The sequence below is a fragment of the Crotalus tigris genome, unplaced genomic scaffold (assembly GCF_016545835.1).
Source record: "Crotalus tigris isolate CLP2741 ecotype Arizona unplaced genomic scaffold, ASM1654583v1 scf7180000017631.5181431, whole genome shotgun sequence".
In the NCBI taxonomy this organism is placed as follows: domain Eukaryota; kingdom Metazoa; phylum Chordata; class Lepidosauria; order Squamata; family Viperidae; genus Crotalus; species Crotalus tigris.
Window position 1 is genome coordinate 1583887 of NW_024096525.1, and position 20184 is coordinate 1604070.

The 20184-nt window shown below is 41.5% G+C and overlaps 1 protein-coding gene across 29 annotated transcripts in view; it reads right to left on the bottom strand.

The window, feature by feature from the left end:
* The window catches only part of SNAP91 (synaptosome associated protein 91), a 109717-nt gene that overhangs the window by 74577 nt on the left and 14956 nt on the right, over positions 1-20184 (bottom strand). For all 29 annotated transcript variants that reach the window (XR_005555660.1, XR_005555659.1, XR_005555661.1 and 26 more), the window contains exons 3-5: positions 4023-4165; positions 1869-1944; positions 108-210 (exon numbers count right to left, since the gene is read on the bottom strand). Coding sequence is in view for 26 of the 29 variants with exons in the window: in XM_039334464.1 (XP_039190398.1) it covers positions 108-210; positions 1869-1944; positions 4023-4165 (322 nt within the window). In the remaining 3 variants the exon portion in view is untranslated. The remainder of the gene's footprint in view (positions 1-107; positions 211-1868; positions 1945-4022; positions 4166-20184) is intronic.

The following is a 20184-nucleotide window of genomic DNA, read 5'->3' on the forward strand; positions in this document are numbered from 1 at the left end:
GGATAGGATAGGATAGGACAGGACAGGACAGGACCAGAAATAATTATAGCAACATTCAATTAATTACATTGCAATAACAATATTGTTACTGGATAAGGAAAGCTTACCCCTTTTTTACTCTTGCAAAATCAAATGCCATTTGCCTGTATGAAAATGCTTTTTCATTCAAGTATCTACTGTAACGCCTGATAAAAGTAGACATATCGTATCCTAGAAACAAAAAATATAATATGGACAATTTTGATTTATTAATTTATAACAGTGAGTGAAAAAATTGATGATGTTAATGATGCAAACCTATTGGATATTTCAGTCATTATTCCAACCACTCTAAAAGTCTAAGTAAAAGAAGGCCCACATGTAAATAATTGCCTGTGTATTGACACCAAATCAAGAATTTCTCAATCAATGAACATTTCCCAAAATCTCTTCATTAAATACGAGTCACATTAATAAGCCCCAAAGGGAGAGCAGAGTATCTTGTAAATTTCAATATACAACTAGTTTTGAATAACAGGCAACATTTGTTACAGTAATCACTAGTACACATTCTCATCTAAAGAACAGTTAAACTAGAAAACAGCTGTTGGATCATTATGTATTGGATGCTGATAAAATAAAGACGAGTAATATGATTAATAGGGCTATGATGAAAGAATGAGAGGACAATTCCCCTATCAATATTCCCATAAAATTTTACTTAGCTCTGCAATGTGCTCATGAAGTTGTGCTGCAGAGAGGCTTACATACAGTAAGCCAGGGATGTCAAACTCGCAAGCCACGTGACGTGTTGCGACGTATCATGACTTTTTTTCCATTGCCGGCAATGGGGTGGTATCTGGCCCGCAAGCCAGCAGTTTGACACCCTTGCAGTAAGCAATTGATTCTGCAATCGTTGCATTACCAGGATTTAATTCATAGAATCCTATATGGAGTTATTTTGTTGATAGCCTTGGGGAAAGAGTACACTACTAAAGTTTCAGGAATCAAAAACAACTTTTCACTTTAGAAGGTTTTCTCCCTTTTCATTTTTTCTTTGCACTGTCTTTTCTTCAATTAACCTGAGTGTGATATATTTAAACTTTTCTGTATTAAGAGAACAAGGCACCTACATTCCTCCTAAGATACTCACATCAACAAACCTCAAGTGACAGCCTGCCAAACCATATTTCAGAGGAATTAACAGATGTAAGGCTGCCTACAGATTTTTTTTTTTAACAAAACATGTTTACCAGGAATTGAAAACTTACACTAAACTGACTAGGTCTGACATCATAGCAAAGAATCAGTATAACAATCCTTTGCAGAATATTGAGCCTGGTATAAGTTCTTTGCTCCTTATTAAACAAAAATGGCCATTCATTATTAAGCATCCAACTTTATCTTTTATTTTTATCCTTTTTCGATATCAGAGAACCATATCTGGAACAAATACATAAAACAAACAAATACAAATAAATTTAATTGCATTTTGACACAATCTTTATTAAATTAAAGCCTTTTTTCCAGAATATAAGTTTTTATTACCGTCAGACTAAGGACTAGTTTTCTGTTAGTTGGGGGCTTTTTTAAGAAAAATGCTATTTTAAAAGAAATAATAATAAAGTGGCATAGTTTCACTTTAACTGTGACTTAAAGCAGTATTTCAAAGTGCTTAGAAAGATCATTTTGGTGTGTTAGGAAAAATACACAGAAATGCAGATTAAGAGCAAAGATAAATTTAACCTTTACTGTATAAGTTTGTGATAAATATTTGCTTTGACTAAATATGTAGGCCTAAACAACTATGAAAAAATGTTGTTTCTGCTCATTATTTTCTGTAAATAAACTACCACACTAAACTTGACAAAGTGAATGGTTTTTCTTACCATGTGATCCGCTTTTATCCAAAAAATTGCTGAGATTGAATAGTGTGTTTCTAGATGCCAAATATTGAATAAATCTCTAAGAGGGAGAAAAACAGAATAAAACAAATTATATCATCTCTCTTCCTTTTTCATGACAGATCCCTAAACATATTTCATTTCTGGTAAAAAAAAACACACAGAAGATTTCATTATATAATTAATACCTAATTTGTACATATTTCTAGTTATGTACAGTACATCAGCCTATATACAAGTATTAGACACAGATGGCTGTTCAAAAATCTGAATACGCATTGAATCATTCCATATTTTTAAAAAAAGGCTGAAAAATTCATGTTTTGTTTAGAAATACCAATGTTAGAAGTGAATTATTTGAACAGATGAAAAGTTTTAATCTAAAAATTAACAGCAAACAACTGCATTTTGCATGCAGTCAGTATCTCTGTATGTAAAATGCAGTTAACATATTGGCTCTCTGAACAAAACTGACATAGCAAGACTACTGCTAACATATACTAAACAACCCATGTCTCGTTGGGTCATCGTTTCAGAGATATTTCCTTACCTAAATAGAAAAACAGAATAGTCAACAGCGGGCAAAAAAAAGTAGTGAAAGCAAGAGCAATTTCTGACTTCCTGCCAGCTTTCCCATTGATTTTCCTTGTGGAAATTTGGCAGGGAGCATCAGAAATCTTCTTCCTTTCCCTTTCCAGCAGGCAGTCAGGGAAGCAGGCTGGGAGGGAAGGAGGGATTGTGAGACTAGTTAAGAAACTGCCACGCAACACTGAAAATGAAGATCAGGTTGAAAGATGCAGCAGCAGCCAGTAGCACTGAAACATCCACAACTTTCCAAATTTCATTACCCTGGAAGTCACTGAGCCCAAATTTTGGACAGATTCTATAAATTGGCCCATTAAAGGTACCTTAATTCAAAAATTGTTATCCTATGATGCACTATTTCTCTCAGTTAAAGTTCATGAGAAGTTCATGACAACATTTGACACAGTAGATCACAACCTATTTCTTGGTAAGCTAAAAAAAAATGTGGGATAGAGACAGACAGCATCACCACCAAATGGATTCATAACTAGTTGACAAACCACACTCAGCATGTGGTCCTTAATGGAACTACATCTATATGGAGGGAAGCAAGCAGTGGGGTACCTCAAGGTTCCATTTTAGCCCAGTCCTCTTCCAATATTTTATATTCTCAGAGTTTTAGTGGTATATAGATTATATTAAGGAAAGTATTGCTTTCACTTGAACATAAGCCAATTCAGGAAAACTTAAGATCACGTTTTATTCTTACAGTGCAAGAAATTATTCAGAATAAACAATATAATAGCACTCCATAATCTGAGTAAAAAAGTAGAGACCCTATTCTATTTATATGCTAGGTTTCTAAAACAGCAAAAAAATTGATCAATGTAGAGTAATATTATTTCACATAAAACTAGTTCTCATTCTCTTCCAGTTTTAGATAAAGGACTTGTTTTCTTTACTAAGCAAAAACTGATCATGTATGGGATATCAGCAGATATTTATTGAAACTGATAAGGGAGATTCTGTAAAAAACAACTTTAAAGACAGGATTTGAAGCAAATATTTTGGCATACATTCAAAGTAAAAAAAATTACAACATGAGATCTCAGTTCATAACTACACACATACAGTGTAAGAAAATTAAAAGGGTTACCTCTTTTAACAAATTATGAAAACATATGTAGGTCAAAACACTTTTTTGTATATCAGAGAAGTATAGAGATGTTATTTTTGCATAATAACACTAAACTTGGATTCTAATATTGCATGACCAAATGCCTAATGCAAAGATATTCATCTTAACTAATTCCTGAATTTCCACATCCTCTAAAATCTATTTCAAATGATCCCCGATCTCCAAAGCATATCTTTTAGATGCATGAAATGCTAAAGTAGGATTTATCTCCTTCAGTAAACAGAGTGGATCATTTATTCTCTGAAACTTTCATTCAGAAAACACCACATAATCTAAATATTTTACCGTATATTCCCTTAACAGTGTATCAGATAAGCTCACTACTTGCTGTCACTTTTTCTTTTTTAAAGTCTATGAGACAAACACAGGTTTTCTTAACAATCCCTTGCTTTAGCTTCCAGGAGTAAAATACTTACCTCATTGCCATGAACCATTAGATGATGTGTTGTAACTAAGGCTTTGAAGACAACAACCCAACTACTGTTTGTCGCTCTCTCAAAGAGGGTATCAGCCATTTGTGGAATGTTCACATTTGTCTCATTTGTGGCCTGGATTAGGTCTACAATATTTGGGGAAAGAGAGAATAGTAACAGTAAATATAGAGAGAAGATGATGTACTGGTTTTAAAGAGAGTATAGTTAAAAATTACTGACCAAAATCATTACACAATAGAGCAGTAATTTCACTAAAAAAAGTTTAAGGTTAAAAATAAAGTAATTCTGTATTTAATACTTAGAAAAGCCAATAGAAAATAAAATGGAAAACAGTTCCTACTGGATGGTCTAACATTACTGCTATTGCCAACGTTTATTTTGTGAGAATTTGTTCTTGCACTACAAGAATAACAACAGGAGAAGAAGCAGATAATAAATATGTGGCCCAAGTCCATTCTGGGTTTGACTCAGTTAAAATAGCCATGTTTGTGTCTATATATAAATGTTTTGTTGTTTTAATCTCTTCAAAGTGAAATGGTGAAAAAAGTAAGGTTCTACATTTAGGCAAGAAAAACCAAATGTACAGGTATAGTATAGGGGGTACCCTGCTCAATAGTAGTAACTGTGAGAGGGACCTCGGAGTCCCAGTGGACAATCACCTAAATATGAGCTAGCAGTGTGCTGCAGCTGCCAAAAAAGCCAACACAGTGCTGGGCTGCATTAACAGAGGGATAGAATCAAGATCACGTGAAGTATTAATACCACTCTTCAATGCCTTGGTAAGGCCACACTTGGAATACTGCATCCAGTTTTGGTCACCACGATGTAAAAAAGATGTTGAGACTCTAGAAAGAGTACAGAGAAGAGCAACAAAGATGATTAGGGGACTGGAGGCTAAAACATATAAGGAACGGTTGCTAGAATTGGGTTTGTCTAGTTTAACGAAGAGAAGGACAAGGGGGGACATGATAGCAGTCTTCCAATATCTCAGGGACTGCCACAAAGAAGAGGGTGTCAAGCTATTCTCCAAAGCACATGAAGACAGGACAAGAAGCAACGGATGGAAACTGACCAAAGAGAGAAGCAATCTAGAACTAAGGAGAAACTTCCTGACAGTTAGAACAATTAACCAGTGGAACAACCTGCCTCCAGAAGTGGTGAATGCTCCAACACTGGAAGTTTTTAAGAAGAGACTGGACAGCCATTTGTCTGAAATTGTATAGGGTTTCCTGCCTGAGCAGGGGGTTGGACTAGATGACCTCCAAGGTCCCTTCCAACTTTATTATTACTATTATTATTGAAGTCCCGCCATTCCCATATCAGAAGAATACTATAACCAGGACAGAACAGAATAACAGAGTTGGAAGAGACCTTGGAGGTCTTCTAGTAGTCCAATCTCCTGCTCAGGCAGGAAACCCTATACTATTTCAGATAAATGGTTGTCCAATCTCTTCTTTAAAATTTATAGCATTGGAGCATTTGCAGCTTCTGGAGGCAACTCATTCCACTGATTAATTGTTCTAACTGTCAGGAAAATTCTTAGTTCTACTGTAGGTTGCTTCTCTCCTTGATTAGCTTCCATCCCTTGCTTTTTGTCCTGCCTTCAGGTGCTTAGAAGAATAGCTTGACTCCCTCTTCTTTGTGGCAACCCCTGAGATACTGGAAGACTGCTATCATGTCATCCCTAGTCCTTCTTTTCATTAAACTAGACATATCCAATTCCAGCAATCGTTCTTTACATGTTTTAGCCTCCAGTCCCCTAATTATCTTTGTGCTTTTCTCTGCACTCTTTTTAGAGTCTCAACATCTTTTTTACATTGTGGCCACCAAAACTGGATGCAGTATTCCAAGTGTGGCCTTACCAAGGCATTGTAGAGTGGTATTAATACTTCACATGATCTTGATTCTATCCCTCTGTTAATGCAGCCTAGCACTGTGTTGGCTTTTTTGGCAGCTGCAGCACACTGCTGGCTCATATTTAAGTGATTGTCCACTAGGATCTGAGAGTTACTTCTCACAGTTACTACTAATGAGCCAAGAAAAAGGTCAATCAATCAATTCCAACTTCTCGTGAAAGATCGCAAAGTTGTAATTGATTGACCTTTCCCCCCCAAAAAAAAACTTCCTTTGTTTCCTTGCATTTGGCAGTGGCGGCAGATTGTAAAGGCAAAACGGCACAGGACTGGGAGTCAGGTAAGGAAAGACAGACAATTTCTGGGAGGAGGAAAGACAGACAATTTTGGGGGGGGAGCAAGGATTTCTTTCCTTACCTGCCCCACTTGTTCCAAGATCACTTTCCACTCAGATGCGTTGCTCTTGCCAATGGCCTGATCGCCCACTTCAGCACCCTCCCTCCCCAAGCCTCCGGCGCTGCACCTGCTGCTTTGGTGGCTCTGTAGGCAGAGCTGCGAAGTTCTCTGTCAGTTCTCAAATTACACCCCGACCTATCTTTTTATCCAGGCCACCTCAACCTCCCAGGCAAGCTGTCCAATCGCGAGGAGAGGGTGGGTGGATGGTGGTGAGAGCCCCAGCCAATGGCGGGATGGGGAGTTGGTGAGAGAAGATGTTTTTTCCCAGTTTCTCCCTCGCACGTCCAAGGGCATGCTCACACTTTGGCCATGCCCCCTTCCTCTCCTCCTCCTGCCTATTCATGATTTTACCTCAGGGCCAGGCTGAGAGGTATAGACCTTGCTTGCAGCCTCAGCCTCACTTAGGGCAGACAAGCCTGGTGATGACGATGCCACTGCTTCTGCTACTTCTGAGGCAGGTCCCTCACTAGACACTATGGAACATGAGCTCCAGCCCCCACCACTGCTGCTGCTGTGCCGGCCAAAAGGAAACTGATGCCACCAGCCCTCAACATCCCCCTACCACCACTGACGGACCAGTCCCACCAGCGGTTGGAGTGGGGCTGCTGGAGTGGGGCGCCGGTTATGGGTCTGAGGGGAGCGGGCGAAGGGCGAGGTATTTGTGAGGGGTAGCCAGGGTGAGCGAGAAAAAAGGAGAATTTGCTCCTGGAAGGTTATTTTCGGCTTGTGAGGGGTTGTGTGGAGCTGAGACGATGAAAAGTCGGGGGAGCCGCTAAGAGGGAGGATGCAGTCAGCCTTTGGAGGAGCATCCCGATCCATGAATGGGAGTGGTGGTGCCGCGTCCAGGTGAAGCCCCGAGAGGTAGGCAAAGCTGGAGGTGGTGGAGCAGTTCGGAAGAACCAGGAGTGCTGGTGGTTGAGAGAAACTTCATTGGTCCAGGAAATGATGGAGGAAGGATGGGGGCATTGGGATGTGCCCCATGGGAAAGAGGAATGAGGTCCTGCCAGGCAGGTTCTTCTGCCTTGAGATTTGTCCGGCATGCCAATCAAGGAGAATATTTCTGGCTCAGAGTTAAAATGAAGAGTCCTGGGGGGGGGGGGTTTTGTCTCTGAGGATGGTGGTTTTCTTGCAGACTTTTCAGGACTCAAAATGGGGTAATAAGTGAACTAATGATGTTACCTAGTTTGGGTCATGAGACGTCTACCACAAAGCCACAAAACTCAGAGAGGACCACGAAACCCACAACCACCCTCCTCCTCCTCTTCTTTTCTTCTCCTCCACTTCACAAACCCCATTCTCTTCTGGCACTGCTGATGTTACCTAGTTTGGGTCATGAAATGTCTGCAAGAAATGCTCAACGGAAATGGCACCCCTCCCTGCCCCCTGCCTCGCCTCGTCTCACCCTGGACGAGCCTCCTGTCCACCATCCCACCTGCCAGAGACCCCCTGGATCTCCCCCAACCATGCCCAGCTCCCAGAGGCGTTCCTCCCCACAAGCAACATCGAGGTGGCCATGCCCACCCGTCCACGTCCACCTGGTAGCCATGCCCACCCAGTGGTCGATGGCCACCCAGCACCCAACAATAAATAAGTGGGGTTTGGGTTGCAGTTTGGCACTCGGTCTCTACAAGGTTCGCCACTGACCTATACTATATCTGTGCATTTGGTTTTTCTTGTCTAAATGTAGAACCTTACTTTTTTCACCGTTGAATTTCATTTTGTTAGAACCAATTAATGAAACATATTTTCCCTTTGCTACTGACTTTATAGATTTGCCTTCAAAAGATTAAATGAGTAACCTGCACTTTTGAGTACCTGTACAAGGAACTACTTTTTTTTTTTACATTATTCTCTTCATATCAACTTCTCCTCTAACAGTTTATGCCATAAAAGCTGTGGCAGAAGGAAATTCATTAATTGAGAATTTTCAGCCATTTCTACTTTGAGTCAATACATGCAGAGTTGGTTTAGAATCAGTGTAGGCATTTACCTTTTCAGCATCTAAAATTTAATTAAGCAAAATGTTTAGAACTAAATTGAGGATTAGATCTCTACTTATATTTATAACTGCATCTACACACACACACACACACACACACACAGAGAGAGAGAGAGAGAGAGAGAGAGAGAGAGAGAGAGAGACAGACAGACAGACAGACAGACAGACAGACTGACTATGTTTTTTACTTGACTGGATATTATAGTATCAATCAAGTTTAAAACTGGATAATTAAATTATTGTTACCCAAATCAACTATCCTACAAGGCAATATGTAATAGATACAAAAATGTTACATTACAAACACAAAACAATCACACAGAAAAAAGCAGATATTATCTCAATTTAAATATGTCTACTTAGTCATAGTATATTTTATTGATTTAATGAAAAAAATTTTTCTTGTAAGCCTGACTAGAAAGCCCAGTGACCTAATCATGACATGCTATAATAGAGCAGATTAATGTGAAGCAATTTATATTATTGCAAATTTATTTTTATCACTATGCTCATATCGATTCTTATGATGATCATATTTCTTCCTGTTATATTTCAGTAAGAACTGCTATTATTTATACCGTATATTTTAATCTTACTTGCTATAGAATCTACTACTTATAAAGCTCATGGACATCCACATTGATATGGAAGATATAAAGATCAATACGGATTTAACATTCAGAATTCATGAGCAATATTTTAAAGTCACTTCCTATTATTATATTCAAAGTAGCTCAGGTACACTTTTGCTGGCATTTTCTAAACTGGAATCAGTTTCTTCTCATGAGACTGGTGCAGTAAAATTCCATATACTCACAGTAGGAAATGGGAAAACCCACTGCAGCCAACTCACCATGGCCAACTCAACATGGTCGACTTGCCATGGCCAATTCACTGCCAACTTGCCACGGAATAACTCACCAATGGCTAACTTGCCATAGGACAATGCAAAAATTCAATTTAATAATTTAAAATAATTTTATAAATATTTTAATTTATAAAATTCACATTTCATTTTGTCCTTTCTTTGGCATAATTTCTTTAGCGATTCTATTTCACTATTTCTTCAATATTACTTGTCCTGTGGCGAGTTGGCCGTGGCAAGTTGTCGTAGACCTGCCACAGTAGCGCTGTATATTCTTGGAAAATTATTCTAGAGAAGTTCTTTGGAGTTAATTTGAGAATAACACTCTTCTGTTGTTACAGTAATTAAAACAGCCTGATTGTTTTCAGGCTTTTGTGTGAGCCTGAAAAAAGATGTGGTTGCTTTAAGAGTTACATTAACTTTTAATGTAAACCATCTTTCCAACAATCATAACCATATTCAGGCTAGTATGGATACCTGGAAAAAAAGGAATTATTTTAATAAATGTTAAAGAGGTATTGTGCTGATGTGAAGTCAAAAATACTTCGAAACCATTTTCAAAGAATGCACTATACCAGACATGTCAAACACAAGGCCTGGGGGCCGGATGTGGCCTGCAAAGTGGTTTCATGTGGCCCACGAAGCCATCCTGGAAACAGTGAGGGAATGGCCCCTGCTGCCTTGGCCCCGGCCAGGAGCCAATGTACAATTTTGTGGTGGCCATCTATGCTGAAACGCATTCAATCTTAGCTCCACAAGACTGTCTGGAAACAGCAAGGAACCAGCCCCTGCCGCACTGGCCCTGTACCCTGGGTGCATGCTGAGGAGGTGTCACCCTTTGTGAGGAATGAAGAAATGGACCATCACCTGGAAGTGGCCAGCAAATGGCTCTCGCCTACTTCACATATCCAGCTTGATGGACTCCGGGGGAGGGGTTTCAGCAGCCAGCAGAGCATTCTCACAGCACCGAGAGGCTGAGCCAGGCAGCGCAAATCCAAAAAGAAGCACGGCGATGCCCAGCCCCCAGCCTGCCCAGTTTCAGCAGGCAGTGGGGCGCTCTGCTCACAGCGCCAAAGCTGAGCCGGGTGGTGCGAAACTTATGAGAAGTGCAATGCTGCCTAGTCCCCAGTCTGCCCAGTTTCAGCAGGCAGCAAGGTGCAAAGCTGATGAACTTTGCACCCCCTGGCTCAACCTCTTGGCGCTGTAAGGAGAGCGCCCCCCTGCCTGCCGAGACCAGGCAGGCTGGTGGCTGGGTGGTGTCGCGCTTCTTTTCACATTCATGCCTCCTGGCTCAGCCTCTCGGCGCTGTGTGGAAAGTGCCCCTCTGCCTGCCGAAACCGGGCAGGCTGTGGGCTGGGCGGGACTGCACAGGTAACGTTGACTCTCGCGCTGCTTATGGCATCCCCTCCCTCAGAGCCCACCAAGCCAGATATGTGAAGTAGGTAAGGGCCATGTGCTGGCCACTTCCAAGCGATGGTGCATTTCTTCATTCCTCACGAAGGGTGACACCTCCCCAGCTGCGTTTCTTGCCTGTTTTCTCCCTCCCCATCTCAAATATTTTCCTACCACTCTGTACTTAGGAAGGAAGAAAGGAAAGAAGGAGAGGGAGGGTCTGAGGGAAGTCCTGCCTTAGTCCTGCCCTGCTGCCCTTTTACCATCTCCTTGCCCCCTCCTTCTGGCCTATCCTATTGCTAAGGAAGCTTTGGATACAAAGCCGAGTCTCCTCCTATGGAGAGGGAATGGGCCTCCATCTGACTTTGCCCTCATACCCATCATGAGCAACCTGGGTAAGGAGAGCAAGCACAGCAGTAGCAGCCTTGAGGAGGAGGTAAGTGCAGCTGAATGCCCCCTTGGGGAAGTGAGGCTGGCTTGGTGCTGTGGGTGCTCGAGGGCCAGGCTGGGCGTTTGACCTCTGCTGCCCAGGGCTCTGGGCAGTCCACACCACTATCCAGCCCCCCCCACATGGCCTGAGAGGAACGGTGAGGCTCCTCCAGTGGACCATGCCTTGGCACTTGTCCTGGTCCCACCCCCTTCTGCCAGAGACCCTCAGATCTGTCCCACTCCTGCCCAGGCACCCACAGGCACCCTTGACGCAAAGGATGTAGAGCTGTCCACGCCCACCCAATAGGCCACACCCACTCCATCCACACCCACCCAATAGGCCACACCCACCCGGCCCCCCAAGGGCACCCGCAATGCTGATGTGGCCCTCAATGAAATTGAGTTTGACACCCCTGCACTATACTAATACACAGCAATAATTTTTAATTCTTCAAACACATATTTATAAATTCCATGTTGAAAGTCAAATGAGAAAGAGATGCATATGTATATATAAAATGGCACATCTCCCTATACTAGTGATGGCGAACCTTTTGGAGACCGAGTGCCCAAAAACTGGCCCCGCCCCCGCTCCACCCCCCTGCCCCACCCTGCTCTGCCCCCCATCCTCCGTCCCACCTGCCCACAGGACCACTCACTGCCTCCAGTGCCCACCACAGATTGCCCAGGCAGCCCAGCAGCACTATGGCAGCCACATCCTCTGCCCGCGCCCTGCAGCATCAACTGCATGATAGGGTGTGAGGACAGAGTCTTGTTACGCTGCCTGGTTGCCATGTCCTTGGCTGCACTGCTCCGTGTGGGCCACGCTTGGGGATGACTGTCCTTTAGGGGGCTGCTGGAGAGGAGGGGGTCAAGGCTGGGGCAACGGCACGTGTGCCCACAGAGCAAGCTCCGAGTGCCGCCTCTGGCACCCGTGCCATAGGTTCGCTACTACTACCCTATACCAAGAGATTCATGAGGCAGGGAGTTAAAATTGTTTCAATAATACTGTAAGAGAGCAGACAGCAATAAAATTATTGCTAAATACTAATTGTTATTGCTAAATAATAAAATACACAAATAATTGTGACATAGAGAAGTTTATATGATACACTGTAAAATCCTTCATCAGGGCACATTCACAACTCTCTAAGTGTAATGCAGCAGTAGTAAAGTCACCACATAGCACGTGATCAATGAATTCCTGGATATGTTGAATCAGAAGGAATGACAAACAGGGAGAGTTGCTTTCATTTCCCAACATTTGTCATCTAAGGCGGCACTCTCATTATGATCATAAGTATGACTGTAAGAGAATTGTAATTATCACCTGCATTATTCTCAGTAGGGTGAGTTATGCTGCCATTTGACAGAATTCTACATCAGTTGGCCCAAAGCGGGAAAAAAACTACTTGAAAAATATGGTCTTACTTCATAAAGGTAGTTCTCAATGTCGGTACCAGAATTCCTGCTGCTAAGGTAAGCAGTTGTTAATTTTACAACATTTTTGCCACAATTGTTAAGCAAATCACTGCAGCTGTTAAGTGAGTCACTGCAGTCATTGACTTCCCCCGCTGACTTTGCTTGTCGGAAGCCATCTGGGAAGGTCACAAATGGTGATCACATGACCCCAAGATGCTGCAACAATCATCAATACATGCCAGAATCTAATAGTCAGGCTTCAGAGATTTACGTCCTTTCTGCAAATTGGGTCCTTTCTGCAAATTCACTCCACTGGAGCTCATGCAATTTTGAATTTTTAAGAGCAGTTTCCCATTCTGTCTCAAATACCAGGTGGAATATAGAGTACAGTTATCCAGAGTCAACCTTTGGTTAAACCCTATGTGCTCCTTTTTTCAACTGGCCTAGCACAGGGGTAGGCAACCTTGGCTCTTTTATGACTCAGGAATTCTGGGAGTTGAAGTCCACAAGTCATAAAAGAGCCAAGGTTGCCTACCCTTGGCCTAGCAGAGTGATGGCGAACCAGAGGCAGCACTCAGAGCCCTCTCTGTGGGCATGAGTGCCATTGTCCCAGTCCTAGGCCTTTAGCTGGGTTTTATAAAACCTTTTCACTTTAGGTCTCCACTACCGTGTGCAAAACAAAAGGTTCAATCAATCAATCAATTTCAACTTCTTGCGGGGGGGGGGGAAAGATCTTGCAAAGTTGGAATTGATTGAACTTTTTAGTTCCACCCAGTCTGCCATTACCACCGCATCCACGTCCACCCAATGGGCCACACCCACCCAATGGGCCACACCCACCCAATGAGCCACACTCACCCAGCACCCAACAATGCATAAGTGGGTTTTGGGTTGCAGTTTGGGCACTTGGTCTCTAAAAGGTTCGCTATCACTGGCCTAGCACCTTTAATACTGATTGATGACAATAAAAATGGTAAGAAGGAAACAGAAAGACTAGATCACATGCTCTCCAGTAACCACACCCAGATAAACAGGGATTAATACCAGGCAAACAATCAAACAAAAAGCAATATCCTAATGAATATGAGAAAACTATGCCCTACCAACACTGGCAGGGCAACCTACTCTACATAAACAAGAAGCAACTCCGCTTTGATATTATCTAGTTGAAATATCTGCAAGCAAACAACCAAGCTCAGAGAGTATCAAGGACTCCAGTGTTTCATGAATGACATATATTCACTTATACTCTAATTATACTTTATAATTTTATAACAACATATGCCGGTAGTTACAAAAAATCCTCATTCAGCAACCATAACTGGAACTGGCAATTTGGCTGTTAAACAAAAGGCTTTCTAAGTGAACTCACAAGTCTGCTTAAAGGTATATTTCAGCTTTCCTTTGCTTTATAGAAGATCATAGATGCAAGAATTGGTTACCTTTTTCATCATCATCTTTACTGCTACAGCCATTAAATGAGGACTGACTATAAATGTAACTCACAAGTACAAGTTTAATTTATATTTCATAATTGTCTTATAAAGTATGTCTAGTTTAATGAAGAGAAGGACGAGGGGGGACATGATAGCAGTGTTCCAATATCTCAGGGGCTGCCACAAAGAAGAGGAGTCAAGCTATTCTCCAAAGCACCTGAAGGCAGGAGAAGAAGCAATGGATGGAAACTAAACAAGGAGAGAAGCAACCTAGAACTAAGGAGAAATTTCCTGACAGAACAATTAACCAGTGGAACAACCTGCCTCCAGAAGCGGTGAATGCTCCAACACTGGAAGTTTTTAAGAAGAGACTAGACAGCTATTTGTCTGAAATGCTACAGGATTTCCTGCCTGAGCAGGGGGTTGGACTAGATGACTTCCAAGGTATCTTCCAACTTTAACTTTATTATTATTGTTGTTGTTGTTATTATTATTATGTTTTATATTTTTATTGTTTTGCATTCTATAGTAACTTCATAATGACAGAGGACAAAAAAATATTTCACAACTTTAGAGTTGATGTCTATAAAATTTACAAATATGGGTTATTCTTATGGCCGTTAATCCTATAGCAAATGTCATAAGATCAAAATATAGTTTACTAATTGATAATAAAGAAAACAATGGTGATTATTGACTGCCTATTTGAACAGATAATGTCCTAATTTCCTTTCTTCTTCAGTTTGGCATCTTTTCTGGCAGAGCAAACAGAAATTTCCAGACTCTAAAAGTCCTTTTAAGTTAGTGTGAGAAAAATCAAGAAATCAGAATTCTTGGCTTTCAGTCTCCTGAAAACATGCAGTAGGAAAAAAAAATGAATTACGGTAATTCCATAGTGCAGATGTTACATTTACTGTAATGATAATGATAAAATATGCAATCTACGGATAGATTGGTTAATCTTCCATGCCAACACACAGAAAAATAACATAAATAAGGTAATGGTCTTTCTCAAATAAAAATATAGCACATTATTATTCTAGAGTCATTCCTATACACGCCTAATAAACAAATATCAATATAATGATGGGATAGCATGATTCACTGAAACAAACTAATCATTTTTTTGTATTGTGAACCAGATACTGTAGTTATTTTATACTGCAATGGACTGTACCATGTGGAAACTGAAATGAGTAAATTGTGATTCATGTAAATACCAATGTGTAATGCAAATACAACCAGTATCATGATTTTATTGATACTAGCATGTCAGGTTTTTAAAAACTTTTCAGTTTGGATCTATCTAACTGCAAACCCTTATTGATAATTTTTGATCATAGAATGCTATGTAAGTGTTTACAATGGCTGTGCTATAAATATTGTCACAAAAAAGAGCATATTAAAAAAGCTGCAGAAAGAGTCAACTGAGATATGACAACAATAATTTGCATTAAATTGGGAAATTGTCCTAATTTTGACAAGTATTTATCAAATATTATATTTTTTAAAATAACTTTAAACTAATACTGTTGATGTTATTATATTTTTTTAAATAACTTTAAACTAACACTGTTGATGCTAGTTTGGGTAAAGAAATGTCTGCAAAAAGACAACCAAGGTAAAAGAGCACCATGGACCCTTCACCTTTAAACTTCATTCAATATTAAAAATAACTTTAATGGGTCACTTAGAAAAAGTGATTACAAGTATCCAACTTGTAGAGTTACATAGGGAAGAAACTGGGACTTCCTGTTGTGGGACCGAATTTGTGGAGTATTCTTCACCACGAGGTATCCATGCTGGGAAAGGGTTGGGTCCTGGATGCCAGGTATCCTGTCATTCATCCACATTTTAATTAACACCAAGAAGGAGAGCTGCTTCAGACAAGCTAAGTTTTACCTATTTGCTTTCTAAATTGGCACACTGCTGCATTGCTTCGTGCAAGCTTCAAGAACACAACTCCCTGTTCTGACCAGTTAGATCAGACATGTCAAATCACAAGGCCTGGGGACTGGATGTGGCCCGCGAAGTGGTTTCATGTGGCCTGTGAAGCCATCCTGGAAACAGTGAGGGAACGGCCCCCTCTGCCTTGACCGTGGCCCAGGCCAGCCGGGAGCCAATGTACAATTTTGTGGTGGCCATCTATGCTGAAATGCATTCAGTCTTAGCTCCACAAGGCCGTCTGGAAACAGCGAGGAACCAGGCCCTGCCATGTCATCCTCGCCTCCTGGGTGCATGCTGGGGAGGTGTTACCGTTTGTGAGGAATGAAGAAATGCACCATCACCCGGAAGTGGCCAGCAAATGACCCTCGCCTACTTCACATATCCAGCTTAATGGGCTCCAGGGGAGAGGTTTTGGCAGGCAGCGGGGCACTCTCCTCGCAGGCCAAGAGCTGAGCTGGGTGGTGCGAATCTGATGAGAAGTGCAATGCTGCCTACCCCCCAGCCTGCCCAGTTTCAGCAGGCAGCAAAGTGCAAAGCTGGCAAGCTTCGCACCGCCCGGCTCAACCTCTTGGCGCTGTGAAGAGAACGCCTTGCTGCCTGCCGAAACCACACCCACCCCACTCCATCCATGCCCACCCAGTAGGCCACACTCACTCTGGCCACACCCATCTGGCCCCCAAAGGGAAACCACAATGCTGATGCGGCCCTCAATGAAATTGAGTTTGACACCCCTGAGTTAGATTATTTCCCACTTTTGCTATAAATTACAGTTAACCTTCCCCACCACCACTTTTTGTGAGGGCACAAAAGTGACAAATTGTGGTGACTTTAAAAATTGTGAAAGCTACACTTGAAAAGGTTTTTGGAAAATATTATCCAAAATTATATTTGGATAATAATATTTTATTGATAATATATTCCTGATTAGTAAGTTCCTGATTAGTAAGAAAGCTTCTAGGTTTGCTTTGTTCCTTACCATTTCCATTAAGATCATAATCTGAACATTCCTTCTCATAAGTAGGAGTCAAGGCATCAAGTCTATATTTCTGGGCTTTCACTAAACATTTAGCCATCTTCGTGGCCTAGTTTCAATGGTGGATCTGGTGGATCTGAAGCAAGAAAACTGACTCTGGATTACTTGATCCTCTACTGTGGCTTTTTTGAGCAGGGCATCCCCTGGAGTCTTCAACTACTGGCACAAGTTGTTTCTCTCTGATATTTAAAGCACATACTACAATGAACAGCAGAATTCTTCTGAAATCTCAATCAGTTTGGGATTTTTCCTATTACAGTAAAAAGTTTGTTTGATAATATCCTTAAATCATCTTAATGTCTTGGTCCTATTTCAGTGCAGGTTTACAGTTGTTCTCAGCAGTTTTGACCAAGGTTTAAATCTCATATCAATCACAGGCTATACATACACAACTAGTACAATTGCAGAACTCCATGTAATGCTTGCATTTTTCCATAGTATGGCACTTAAGTATAAAATCACATTGCAGAACAATTATCAAACTGTGTTCTGCCACCAGATATGTAATAAAGCTACCCCACAATCAGCAAACTCATGAAAATGAATTGATGGTTGAAAACTAGTTTACTGAAGCATAGAAATGTTATAAGCAATAACACGAATATTAAAGTTCAGAAAACTGACCACAAGTTTTAAATGCAGTTACCAGCTATCAAATCCATCTATGCCAGGGGTGTCAAACTGGAGGCCCGCAAGCCAAATACATCACGCACAAGCCATGCCCACCCTGGCTTCACAAAGGCAAAAAACATAGTGATACATCACAATACATCACATGATGCAATTGAGTTTGACACCCGTGATCTATGCTGTGCTTTGCTGAACTGTGATCTGACACAAGCAACCCAAAAGAAAAATATGAATAGGAAGCACAATGATGAGTATCTAAAAATCAACATCACTGAACTGGAGAACCAATCTTCCCCAGAACCATATTATACTGAAATGTATACTGAAGAATATTCTTGACTAGCACGTTTATGCTAAACATTATTATACAATAAGACACAGAAAACAATTAGAGTGGTAAATAAATATGTTGTTTTAAAAGGCCTTTAAATGGAAAGAATGGGAAAGCATACTGTGCTGTCCCATTTACAAACACACATAATTATTGTTCAGTGAGTTTATTAATATTCCCCCGTACCTCCCTTCACCAAAATCCCAGAACTATCCCAGTTAAGTCCAGCCACAAGCAGACCAATGCTAGTCCACAGAGTAATGGCCAATGAGTCCACAAGACACTTAAAAGTTTCTCAATCAAAATAAACCCACCAGGCAAAATTAAATCCACAATACAAGAGGGTTCACAAGGCACGATCCAAGTCAAGGCACGGTGTCAATCCAAAGCAAGAATCACAATGATCAGAAAACACACAGCTAGGAAATGAACAAGTTGTTCCCAGCATTGCTTCCATCTGTCTGCTAAATAGCCAGCTTCTGGTGCAACCCATCAAGAAGGGCAAGGCTTTCTCCTCGTGAGTAATCTGGCTGACCTTCTCTGCTCCTGCCTTTTCTCTGCCCTACATGTTCTTGGATCAGGTGCAGAAGGCAGTTCCTCTTCCTCATCACTGACTAGCTGCAGCTGCATGCTTTCCCCACCTGAAGCCTCAGGGCTGTCCTGGTACAGCTGTGCTTCAGCCAAATCCCTCTCAACCAGCTGCTTGGAACCATTGACCAACTCCCCTCCAGACATGCCTGGAACTGGTTGATCTTCCTCCAAGCTGACATCTGGAGAGGTATCTGGGGAAGTGTTCGGAGGAGTCATCACACATACATAGTGGCAACAATAATCATTGCAGTATTAGAGCATCTTAATCTCCAATTGCAGTCAACATGTAATCCTCAATGGAACTGCATCTACAAGGAGGGAAGTATGCAGTGAGGTACCCCAAGGCTCTGTCTTAAGCCCAGTACTCTTCAATATCTTCAATGATTTAGCTGAGGGGATAGATGGAGAACTCATCAAATTTGCAGATGACAACAAGCTGGGAGGAATAGCCAAGCAGGCTTAGGCTTAAGATACAGAAGGATCTTGACAAACTTGAACATCGGTCCTATCTAACAAAATGAAATTCAATGACGAAAAAAATAAGGTTCTACACTTAGGCAAGAAAAGCCAAATGCACAGGTATAGTAGGTGGTACCTGGCTCAATAGTAGTAATTGTGAGAGGGATTTTGGGATCCTAGTGGACAATCACTTAAATATGAGCCAGCAGTGTGCTGCAGCTGCCAAAAAAGCCAACACAGTCTTAGGCTGCATTAATAGATATCAAGATTAATCAAAGTTGCATGAAGTGTTAATACCACTTTATAATACCTTGGCAAGACCAAACCTGGAGTACTGTATCCAGTTTTGGTTGCCACAATGTAAAGAAGATGTTGAGACCCTAGAAAGACTGCAGAGAAGAGCAACAAACAAAGATGATTAGGGGACTGGAGGCTAAAACATATAAAGAACGGTTGCTGAAATTGGGTATGTCTAGTTTAATGAAAAGAAGGAGTAGGAGTGACATGATAGAAGTGTTCCAATATCTCAGGGGCTGCCACAAAGAAAAGGGAGTAAACCTATTCTCCAAAGTACCTGAAGGCAGGACAAGAAGCAATGGATGGAAAGTAATCAAGGAGAGAAGCATCCTACAACTAAGGAGAAATTTCCTGACAGAACAATTAAGCCAGTGGTTCTCAACCTGTGGGTCGGGACCCCATTTGGGGTCGAACGACCATTTCACGGGGGTCGCCAAACAAGGCTGTCCGCCATTTTTCCCCCTTTTCTTTGGCCACATCCCTGGCACCCGGTGATGTATAAGTGGTTGGGGGTCACCACAACATGGGGAACTGTATTATGGGGTCGCGGTATTAGAAAGGTTGAGAACCACTGAATTAAGCAGTGGAATGAGTTGCCTCCAGAAGTTGTGGATGCTCCAACACTGGAATTTTTTTAGAAGAGACTGGACAACCATTTATCTGAAATGGCATAGATTTCCTGCCTGAGCAGGGGGTTGGACTAGAAGACCTCCAATGTCTCTCCCAACTCTGTTATCCTGTTAAATTGGAACTTATATACTCTTAAAGAAGAAAACATACCATAGTGTTTGTTTATCTAGGTCAGACATGTCAAACTCGTGATGTCGCACAATGTACTGGGACGGTTTTGCCATTGCCGGCAATGGGGTAGGCGTGGCTTCCAGATGACGCATCCGGTCCATGGGCCGGCACTTTGACACCCCTAATCTAGGTGGTCCCCATATTTTCTGAACATTTATTGATTTGCAATTGCAAAAAGTCTGAGAAACACTGACATAGAACAC